A 12,059-nucleotide genomic window follows, 5' to 3' on the forward strand; every position below is an offset into this window, starting at 1 on the left:
AGAGTCAGCCACTTAACCAACTGAACCACGCAGATACCCCTTCAAGAACTCTTTAAAAAAATAACCACTTGGGGTGCCTGGGTGGCTCAGTCAGTTAAGTGGCCGAGTCTTGATTTCAGCTCAGATCATGATCTCAGGGTCATGGGATCGAGCCTGCGGTGGGCTCCACACTCAGTGGAGAATCTGCTTGAGATTCTCTCTCTCCCTCTCCCTCTGCCCACCCCACTCGTGTATGTGCTCTCTCTCTCTAAAATAAAATATAAATCTTCAAAAATAAATGAATGAATGAATGAATGAATGACCACAATATCATTGTGAGATCAAAAAAATCCAGGGGCGCCTGGGTGGCACAGCGGTTAAGCGTCTGCCTTCGGCTCAGGGCGTGATCCCAGCGTTATGGGATCGAGCCCCACATCAGGCTCCTCTGCTATGAGCCTGCTTCTTCCTCTCCCACTCCCCCTGCTTGTGTTCCCTCTCTCGCTGGCTGTCTCTATCTCTGTCGAATAAATAAATAAAATCTTAAAAAAAATCCAAAATTTACAGTTCTTTAATATCAAATATTCAGTCAGTGTTCAAATTCCTAATGGTCTCACAAATGTTATAATTCGAGTCAGGATCCAAGCAAGTCCTCCACACTGTAATTGCTTAGTATGTCTCTTAATAGATTCCCCTTCCATTTTTTGAAGTTTATTTGTTGAAAAAGTTAACTTTGAACAATAACTCTTTTCCCCCCTACCTGACTTAGTACCACATCTATCATCTGTTATTTCATTGAATATAGAGAGTTGAAATTGAAATTTAAAATAGGTCACTTTGTTACTTGATAGAAATTCTGGTATAAGATTTTGGGGGCATAATGCTATAGTCGTAATATAAAAATAAGGTTTTAGATAACTTCATTTCCTTTATATATTCTATGAACAAAGAGATACTGTTTCATGTTTATTTGAGGGCATTTGTGTCAATCTATCTATCTTTGTCCATCTTTTGTCTCTGCCATATTGAGTGGTTTTGATACATTGTCAAACAGTGTGATTCCATTTATTTATGATAAATATATTTATATATATATTTAGTCTCGTCTTGAAATGCTTATTGTTACAAGTTTTCAAACAGATATTGCATATTTTTTAATGGATATCAACAAAAGTTGTTACGTTGCAAGAGATCTCATAGATTCTGTTGGCACTGAGCAAAGTGGAATGAAGTGGATAAGTTTAAGCTATTTAGAGTAATCTATGAATGTCTGGAATCTGGGCCCATAATTACACTAAGCTTACTGTTTATGCTTCTCTTATTTTTTTCCCTGAATATCAGTATTATTTTTTTGAGGACTCTTGAGATGCAGTGATTAGTATATTCTGATATAAGAAGTCATAGTCTGGATGTTTTAAATGAGTCTCCTTTACATCCAAGGAAGAATAGACATTTTCAGAGAGGGGTCTCAGACCAGGAACATTCAAACACTAGCTCTTTGACAGTTATTTCAGAGGCAAAAGCAATTTCTACTGGAAACACAGCAGTCAGCATATCTCTGTAACACCAGTTCTCTGTCACACACCCCTAGATAATCTATTGCATTGACACCTTCGAGACAGTCTAGCCAAGCCTGCTGATGTGGGATTGAGTTTTCCTGTGAATGCCAAGTTGGCCAAAACTTGGCAACAATCCTGAATTTGCTGAGAACAAAGCCTGTTAAAGCATATTCTGTGTTGCAAAGGGTTTTAGAGTTATAAAGTAATAACAGTTATTTTACTAACAACTTGATGAATAAAGGGGGCTCTACTTGCCTCTGTTTCACAGAGGAAATGCCAGGTCATCTCAGCAATAAATTTAGTTTAATGGTCACCTGACTATATATGGCAAAACACACCAATGCTTGACATCATATTTGAGTGACACAGGGATCCAGAGATGGCATGCCCTCAGCATGAGCCTCAGAGCTGGCACTTTCCCCAGGCTTGGTTTGGTCCACAGAGCCACAGACCCTCTCTGAGGCCTGCAGGCTCTCCTCCAACGGTAAATGTTGATTTACTTGATCTTGAATCCTCAAGATGTTAAATTAAAAGTTGAAATATTTATAGATAAAACTAGGGCCACCACATCCTGATTTGTAATTCAAAAAATTATTATGACAGGGAAGTTCATCTGAAAATCAACACATTGGATACTGGAAAGATAATTAGTCTCATGACGTAGAATTTTTTTTTTAACTTTAAAAGCATTCTGCTTCAGAAGCATAAGTTTGAGGAATGTCATTAATGCTAAAGGTTAGTATAGCTTGGGTCAACCCACCCTTCCTTTCCCAAGATCCTTGAGCTGTCCTGTTAGACTACTGGGATAGAGGCACCATCAATATGGCCAGCGTTTTGCTTTGGAGACAGCTTGAAAAATTTGGGTTTGCCTTGATGCTTGCCTGTTACTCATCTCCCCAGGTCATCCTCGATTTTTCAACCAGCTCTCCACTGGATTGGATATCATTGGTTTAGCTGGCGAATGGCTGACATCAACTGCCAATACCAATATGTAAGTTCCACATATTATTTTCATATAAGCAATCATGATATATGATTATGGCTTGTTGCTTTAAAAGTCCACTTCCAATGGTTCTATAATAATTTTATTACAGTTGTCCTAGTCATCTTTTCTCTTAAAATCTTTTAGGTTTATCACAGTTCTGATTTAATAGTAAGTACTCAATAAGATATTTTTAATGAATAATGCAGTTTAATAAGAGCACAGTCATGAGAAAGAATAATTCTAACTTTCAGAATTTAGAGTGAAATTTCATGTAAAAGATTCCATGTCTCTTAATGAGGTATCTAAAGAGGTCATGTTTTGGAATATGATCTTGGTCTGTTTTCCCATCTAAGCAGATGGGGTCCTCATCATTTAGGGCATATTTCCTTCCCAGTTAAAGTTGCCAGAGAGCCACAAACCAGTTCAATCAACCTATTGCTTACCTAAAAATTCTAAAACAAAATTCAGCAGGTAGTGTTATATATTCCTTTCAAAGTAACTCATTGTTTTTCTGAATTTGACATTTTTTCCATACTTGTTTGAGTTGGCAAGGCCTTTCATTTGTTTCCAATTTCTTATAAATTTCTATGAAACTGACTCCAAGGTCCTAGGGTGCAAGTACTTCCTGGGTAGTCTTGCAATCACCCCACAATTTCCTCTACACACAAGTGCCCTTTTTAGAGACAAGAACATGTTACAAGTTGATGGAGGGTCATTATAGCCTACTGAGGAATGCCTCTTCTCTCAACCCTGTGATAATGTTTTAGCACTATCTATACTACAGCCCATGGGACCACGTTCTACTAAAGTATCCAGGGGAAAATAATAAAACAAGTTTCTAACAATAATTTTTTAAATAATCATATGGGTTTTAGTTACTGTGGAAGTACTTAGAAAATAACCATCCACTTTTTAAGTTCATGGTAAAGTAGATTTGAAAAGTGAAGTTAGGTGAAAGGGGGGATCGTTTAAAATGAGAGATGCCATTTGACATCAAGATAGAATGTAAGTTATTAAAGTTCCAGGTATTCTATTTTTCTAAACAAACTACTACCAGTCACAAAACCTGAAAAATCGCTTTAAAATTATACATTGGGGATGCCTGGGTGATACAGTTGGTTAAGCATCCAACTCTTGGTTTCAGCTCAGGTTGTGATCTCAGGGTTGTGAGATCGAGCCCCAAGTCAGACTCCATGCTCAGCACGGAGTCTCCTTAAGAGACTCTCTCTCCCTCTGCCCTAAACTCCCCTACCCCGTGTGCGCTCGCTCTCTCAAATAAATAAATAAATAAATAAATATTTTTTTAAAAAAATATACATTGATACATGTGTGTTCCAAAGCTATTTAATGCTGTGACTCAAAATATCAAACTACATTCAGAAAAGTTTCTACTGGGGCTCCTGGGTGGCTCAGTGGGTTAAGCTTCCGCCTTTGGCTCAGGTCATGATCCTGGGGTTTTGGGATTGAGCCCCACATCCAATCCCTGCTAAGTGGGGTGTCTGCCTCTCCCTCTCCCTCTGTCCCCCGGCTTGTGCGCTCTCTCTCTCATTGTCTCTCTACCTCAAATAAATAAATAAAATCTTAAAAAAAAAAAAAAGAAAGAGAAGTTTCTATTAATTAAGGATTCCTGCTTTGTTTGCTAATTTAAAACAACAGTGACAAATTTTTAAAAGCAAATGTGACAAGTGAAGCCTTTAGTGCTAAAAGGCACAAGAGATTAAATTGATTGGAAACAAAAATGATTTTCATGCTCCCTGTTTGCAAGTCATGGTTAAGTTCACGGAGTGTCTGTGTCGGGACACCGAGGCTATGAAGAGCCGAGAGAAACTGGGGTCAAAGAACAATTGCTTATATGGCCTCCTCTAACAAAAAGCTTGCCTTTGCCACCTTTGCTGTGGTAGATTTGTGAGACAAAAATACATCAGCAAGCCCAGATATCGTAATGTACTAATTATAACTTGAAAAAAGACACTAGTGCTTAATTGGAGCATCTCACACTAAGGAACAATTTTAAATTGGGAAGTACAACTTTTCAAAGAACTTAACTATTTGGAAAATAAATGAGAAGAATAGAGGGAAAGGTATATATCCATTAAAGCCCAAGTACTCATATTAACGTGGGCTCTGAATTCACCCAGCGTCCTGAAGTGTGTACTCCATAGGATTGTCAGCTGCAATTTCCTACTATATAGAGCCCAATCTCAAGGTAAATAAAAGGAACTCACTCTCTTCAACCGTTCATGACCAGATATTCTCCTAAAAGGCTTTTCTTCAATCAGAGCGATCTCACAAATTCTCATTTTTGTGTGTGTTCATAAAATCAAGTCCCTTACTCTTTCCTTACCTCAGCTCAGCCACGAAACACTGAAATATGTCCCAGCCATCTGAGGTCAAGGCCAGTCCAACAAAATGGCACATAGTAATTGCAGCTGTACTGAACACAGTGGATATTTATAAAATATGACCCGATTCCAGCAGATCAATAGAGATGGCTATTTAAAATAGTGAAATAGTTTCTGTCAGTTCTAGAGACAAGGCATTGTCTGAAGAAGTAATAACTATTATCTAGAAATTGTTCTAAGTCTGCTCCCCTGGAAGATCGTGAAATGTGGCAACACTGTCAGAAGCTGACGCAGAAATTTGCTCCCTTGGGACAGTTCCTTCTCCAATTGGGGACAGTGTTCAAAATAAACCTGAGAAAGAATGACAAAAGGATTTTTCTTTGGCAGAATAGGATTTAATTAGTGATATGCTCATTTTGATGACCTGCACTATCGTTGCATTTGGGTGGCACTGGTAATAGGAATAACTGTATTCCTCAGTATGGTCTTTCAAAAAGAACTATCCAGTCTCCCAATTCAAGTGGCAAAGTATAAGGTACCTGACTGCTAACAGAAAATAGAAAGAACATTGATGCTCAGCATTTTACACCTGCCTGTGCATATAGCTTTGAGATCTATTCTTCCAAGCAAGGACCCAGTGAAGACCCTAAGAAGACTTCACAAATACGTAGTTGCCCATGGCATGTCCAGCTCTTTTCTTCCAAAACAGGGCTCCTGAGCACAATAGTGCAGGCTGAGCAGCACCCAAGTGCAAACAACAGCCTTCCCTCAAGCCCCTGACGACAGTGTATAATCTTAATGGCAGATCTATCACAGCCCTTTCTAATGAGGTAATGGTTTCAAGTATCTTGTGCTTTATTTTCATAGAAATTACACAGGAGAAATTTTCTTTGGGAGTTATCAGTCATTTTGTATTGCTAGGCAGGTTGTTAGAGAGGAACCTTCAGTAAGCAGGTCTCATTTGTCATAGAAAAGCAGCTGGGAGGTAAAAAGCCTGGGAGTTCTGACTCTGAAACATACTGAGATCTTAAAGCAAATCACTGGGCTTCTTTGAGCCTCAGTTCCTTCTTCAGAAAATGGGAGATAATAATATTCATCCTACAGAGTGGCTCTGAAGACTGGAGAAGGCGCCAGTCTTAAGTGCCCAGTGTATGCAACGTGCAGCGAACACACCCAGGAGAGGCAGCCACTACACAGGTCACTGTCGCTATTTGAGATGGCTCCCTCTTTTGTTTCTGTCTCATCATCTCTGGGCACCAGAAGGGCTCACTAAGTTTCCCCTCAGACATGTTATCTTTTAAGGTGAAGATGGGTCACCTGTCACACCTGTAAGAAGGAGAAATCTAAGAGGAATATAAAGTTAGAGACTCCATATAGAAAATTATTTATTTCTCTCATTAAAGAAGTTCCCAGTTTGACAGTCACCAGGGATCCAAATTCCTTGTGACTTTCCAATCCATATCGTAACACGTGTCCCTCACACTCAGAGTCACCTCATGGTGCAGGCTGGCTGCTGGAGCTCTAGCCATCATTTATGTGTTCCAGAATTAGGAATGAGGGAGGGAGGGAGGGAGGAAGGGAGGAAGGGAGATAGGGAGATGGAGGAAAGAAAGGAGAGGAGGGAGGGAGGGCAAGCGGCCAAAAGGGGAACACACTCTTTCCTTCTAAGAAAGCTTTTCAGAAGCTCCACACAACAGTTCCATAGCATCTCTTTAACCAGAACTTAGTCCCATGGCCACACCTAGGAAGGCTAGAAAATGTCATCTTTGATCTAGGTGAATTGCAACCCTGAAGAAAATTGAATGAAGCAAGGGAAAATTGATACTGGTTAGCAACCAGCAGACTCTGCCACAAGAGAAATAGAGCTTGTTAACAGTTTGCCTTAGTTTGGAATGAATTCCACTAAGAAGTGGAGTTGAACCACTAAAAAAGGGCAGACTTGCTACCCTACTCAGAACATAGAAAGTCCCTGAACTCTCCTTTACCGTCACTCGTGATCATCACCATCCTGTTTCCAATCCCAGGTTCTTAACTTCATCCCACAGACTTTTGCAGTTTTAGCTTCTTATTCTCTGATTCTGAAATGTCATCTTATACTCTGACTTTAGCATCTAATCAGCTTCTTTTGAATCCATATTTGACCTTTGATCTCTTGGCTTTATTTACTTTACCTGTCATTTAGGGAAAGGGTACCTAACTTGGAGTCCAGGTTGCAAGAGGAGAAGCTCCTATAATACAAAAATGATGTCCATATCCTCATCTTCTTCCTGGAGAGAGGGACCATAGCTTTCCAAGGTCCTCAGAGGTTTCCCTGACCCCAGTTAAGAACCACTGCTCTAGGGTGAACTTCAAGGCCTTCTCTAAGGCTTTGGGTATAGGCAGACTCCCAGTTGTTAACACGGTCCAGGATGGGAAGGCAGGATCAGAGAGGTGTCAGAAACAGGGAACACTGTGTTAGCCCATTTATCAGGCTTGGCTGAGGATCAACAGCCAGGGACCAATCTATCAGCTTCCAGAAGAGGATGTCAGGACTAAAGCCGTGAATCAGGAGAAGCATGGTGTTAGCTGTAGGATAACTGGTCCTTCAGACCCCAGCAGGGACTGTCAAACAGGATGCAGCAAGACCAAGAAGCAGATGCTGGACTCATCCTAGTAAGCTTCCTCCTCAGGATTGGGAATGGTGCTGTACCATCTTCATCTCCTCAGTACATAAGATGCCACCTGGCAGGGAATAATCACTCAATATGTATTTATTGAACAAAACTGGAAGAACGTTTAGGAACTGGGTACCTGGTTCAAATAAGGAAACTGAAACAGATGAGATCAAATGGTCTCATGATCAAACTCTGGAGACTCTTCCTCCTAATCCTGAGAGTAATGGCCATGTTCCTGGTCCTTAGAGAGCATCACTAATTCATACAAACCTGGGACCTAAATTAATTTAAATCATGAAGTGGACCAACCCCCTGACCTTCAAGGCCATTCCTTCTGCCTTCCCCATGTGGTTCCTGCTGGCCATCTAACACTGACTTGACTCCAACTCAGCTTTCATCTAATCCTTGATAGGTTCTGATATTATGGCATGTGATTCCATTTGTTCTTTGCCTTTTCCCAGAGAGCCTTCTCACTTGGTATTGTGAAATTCCAGCACACACACTGCCGCCAGTACCTCTCCACCATGCAAACATTTTTGCCATTCCCACATTTCCAAAAATCAGTGCACTATTGATACCACATTTGTTCAAGAATGGTTGGAAGCACATCATGAGTTTGCCTCTTGGGTACACTCAGCAGCACAGGCTAAACCAGGAATCCTTCTCTTCTTCTTCCTTTATCAGGCCATCAGACATGAGGGAGTGTTGGTTGCTACGGTGATGGGGCTCAGAGCAGAACCAAAGCATGATTGTGACCTCCAGAGGTGATGGTAACTGAAAACATGATTTCCAAGGGTCTTCCTCCTAAATTTCAAGGGTCCTCCCAAGGAAAATGGACATATTCTTTTTGGAAACAAAATTCTTCTACCAGCAGATATATCCTGAGGGTCCTCCAGGATCTCTTTGTCCTCTTTTACCACTAAGTGATTAATTTGATTGCTTCCCCCATGATTAAAACTTAGTAGCTTCACCTGTGTCTTACTGTACAATTGTTATCTCATCCTTGCAAAGAGCTTTTCTAAATCATTAAGCCAGCAAGAATTCCCATTAGTCCTCAGCATTGGTGTTCAGCCCAAACACCCTAATCAATGATAAAGTCTCCCCATATCACTTGGTTGAGTCAATTTAGGAATCTCTCTTCAGCAAGCATGGTCTGAGCCGAGCCCACAGGCTCTAATGCTTAAGAAGACCAAGCAACAAGCAGAAAGACAAAGAGGCTCAGAGTCAGTAAATATCTTTTTGTTTTCTGGCTTAATTTTCTATGGATGGACCTTCTTTGATTTCTCTTAAGCCCTATCCTTGGTACCACAATCTTGTTTCAATGACTAGTCTACTTGACTGTGCTTCTGTTCTCAATTGCTTTGAGAAGAGTATGGCTTGCTACTTCTAAATCAGTTTGTTAGAAGACAAAACTGGCCTACCAGGATATCTGATAACCTGCAGTTAGCTGTGTAGGCCAGTTGACTATCTTATTATTTATAATTGGTAATTAGAAAGTCATCACTTATAATTATTCTTGACAGATATTGACTTCAGAGAATTATAGAAACATAGCTGTCCTTGGGGATTATCAGTAGAAAAACCATGTAGATAATTATATTGAGATCTTTAAAACCTGGGTCAATATTTCCAATTAGATTCACAGTTAGCTTTCAGATGTTTATATTGTTTTTAAAAGATAGATTTTTGCTCTGGGTTTTATAGATCCTACAAGTATGAAACTGGCAATTGGTTTCGGCCAGCTGCAGACTAATTTTATGTAGAACTTAGAATACCTTTTTTCAATTAACATTTGCATCATCTTAGATCTTAAAGGTAAAGGAGACCCAGGAAAGTTACTTTCTTTCCTTCTATTTCTCTGGGTGGACCACATCTAAGACATTCCATTCAGATAAAATCTATTTTGTTGTTGAGAAAGCACAGAGCAGGCACTTCCACCACCTCTCTAGGTAACCCAGGCTGGTTTCTGATATTTTATGATTGGTGACTTACTGCATTTCCAGGAAACAAATACACCTTTTTTTAGAACCCAAGTACAAACACTAAACCAATCATCTGTGTTCCCCAGACAAGTGGTTTGACTTCCGTATGTTCACTTTCTTTTCTTACCACCTTTTCAGGTTTACATATGAAATCGCACCAGTATTTGTCCTCATGGAGCAAATAACACTTAAAAAGATGAGAGAGATAGTTGGATGGTCAAGTAAAGACGGTGATGGGATATTTTCTCCTGGTATGTTTCTCTTCTCTTTCCCTGACTCTCCTCAAGATTTGTAGTATAGATCCTTGGGATCCTTGAGAACACTAAACACAAAGTGAGTTTGTGGAAGAATAATGACCTTAAAAAATATTTTTTTTCAATACCCCTGCCCTATCTTTGTGAGGGTGAAGGCTAGCAAGAATGCTGCATTCTATGTGTACTGTCTAACAGAGCCTGGGCCTCACCTGTGAAAACTGACAAAGGCTGTGTTCAAATCATGCTAAACAACTCTAGTCTGTTAACAACAATTTGCTTCATCTGAGGATCAGTGAATCAACATTATCAATTGACTAATCAATTTCAGCCAAAATAGTATATCTACTTCGAATCTTTAGTTTGATGTAGATACAGAAGAATCTTTAAAACAAGGACAGATATTCTTGGAGGTAAGCAGCACTGTGGGGTGGTGTCAGAGACAGCATAATTGTGTACAAGGGGAAGAGAAGAAATAAGCATTACAGTTGTCCAGGCAATTCAAGTTGGCCATGAATTTGCCTGTTTAATTGCCAAGAAATTATACAAAAGTGATTGGTTTGTGTTGGCCAGACATACCTAGATAGTTACCACCATTCTCCTTGTGATCTTTATTTAAGTAAACACGAGTTTAGTTTTACTTTAATAAACTTAGAGCTCTCCTAAATGACTCAATAATTCAGTTGAGCTATTCTTTGAGGTCAGTATCTTGGCAATGTCACTGTTTCCTTCTGTAGGCTCCATTACTCTCTCTTTTTCTGTCTTTCTGATTCAGAAAATAGATTTATCTTTGTTCAGTAAATAGATGGAGCAGAAAGTGAAAGCAGGAAAGTTGTAACTCACCTGTCTCTTTGCAGCCACTGCCACTGCCACCTCTTATATTTCTGTCTAGGCTTCAGGTAGAACGGGCATTGGAGTACATGAATCACCTCCAGCCAAATTGCCTAGATGGCTTTGGTAATGAGTATGACTACCTGTATTCCCAAGGCAAAGGGACCAGAGGGAAGCCGTGGCAATAGGGAAGCCAGCAAAACCTATCAGGATATTGTTCCTCCCATTTCTGCCTCCCTTGTCTCTTAAGACACCAGCTCAGTCTTTGTTATTAGAAACAATAATGATGGAGCTTCATACCTCCCAATGTATCTACTTGCTATAGGGGGAGCCATCTCCAACATGTACAGCATCATGGCTGCTCGCTACAAGTTCTTCCCGGAAGTTAAGACAAAGGGCATGGCGGCTGTTCCCAAACTGGTCCTCTTCACCTCAGAACACGTGAGTTGGGTGCCCTTGCTTGTGGATTATGGTGTTTTACAAGGGACTGTCTAATTTCCAACCTCAATCCTCTGTTTGCTGCAGAGTCACTATTCCATAAAGAAGGCTGGATCTGCACTTGGCTTTGGAACTGACAATGTGATTTTGATAAAGTGCAATGAAAGGTAGGCAGGGGAGAGTGAATATTAGGTTCTTGATGTATTAAATGTGTTCATCTGTTAAATTTGTTTTATTGTGTTTAAGCACTGACTCAGTACAGTGTGCCAAGCTGCTAATGGTCTGTTGAAAATATCCGATTAAATTACTTTTTGCTGCCGCTGAAGTTTTTTTCATGTGCAATCTCATTGATTCTTCATTTTAATTTCTCTTCCTTTTTAATAATTACAGGGGGAAGATAATTCCAGCTGATTTAGAGGCAAAAATTCTTGATGCCAAGCAAAAGGTATGTACCCTGTGGTGCACCTAAACTCCAGCAGACACAAATTTTTAAAAATATCTTCTTTCTGCCCTAGACAATAAAAGTCTTTGATAATATAAGAGACAATTTTATTGTGTTTCTAAAATTATAATCTCAGATATTTGCTTATTTCCAATTGCAAGATGATTTCACTTTAAAGCTGTGTCTATACAATGTCATTTTCTTAAAAGAAAAAGAGAAATTCAGTCTTAATTAAGCCATTTGTCCTATCTTTATTATGCCAAGTGATTAGTTTGATGTACTTCAATAAATCCACTACCCAAGTATCATGAAGATACAGCCTAATTGAGCTTTTTACTTGCTACTTGTTAGGTATAATCTCATTTTAACAGATACCATTTTAGCTTAGGCTTCTGTTTAGCAGAGTGCTTCCATGCCCTGGCAGATGGCCCATGGTACGTGGTGAATTCAGCCTCAATAAATGCTATTAAGGAAAAAAAAAAAATCTCACAGAACAGATGTATCCACAAGGCACTGCCAGGTAGCTATCAGGCATTTACCAAGTTGTTGTTTTGGTTTCATCCTTGTAGCTCATTTTCTAGCTCTAGCTGTTTGCTGGT

General features: G+C 39.7%; 1 protein-coding gene across 3 annotated transcripts in view; it reads left to right on the forward strand.

The window, feature by feature from the left end:
• GAD1 (glutamate decarboxylase 1) overlaps positions 1–12,059 on the forward strand; it is a 41,748-nt gene that overhangs the window by 15,992 nt on the left and 13,697 nt on the right. Inside the window, exons 7-11 of one of the 3 annotated variants that reach the window (XM_011230649.3) lie at positions 2,436–2,526; positions 9,637–9,749; positions 10,906–11,021; positions 11,106–11,185; positions 11,409–11,463. In XM_011230649.3, the coding sequence (XP_011228951.1) occupies positions 2,436–2,526; positions 9,637–9,749; positions 10,906–11,021; positions 11,106–11,185; positions 11,409–11,463 (455 nt within the window). Of the gene's footprint in view, positions 1–2,435; positions 2,527–8,200; positions 8,287–9,636; positions 9,750–10,905; positions 11,022–11,105; positions 11,186–11,408; positions 11,464–12,059 lie in introns of those variants that run through there. The other 2 variants (XM_034654723.1, XM_034654724.1) reach the window with 2 other exon arrangements.

Source organism: Ailuropoda melanoleuca, chromosome 2 (assembly GCF_002007445.2).
Source record: "Ailuropoda melanoleuca isolate Jingjing chromosome 2, ASM200744v2, whole genome shotgun sequence".
In the NCBI taxonomy this organism is placed as follows: domain Eukaryota; kingdom Metazoa; phylum Chordata; class Mammalia; order Carnivora; family Ursidae; genus Ailuropoda; species Ailuropoda melanoleuca.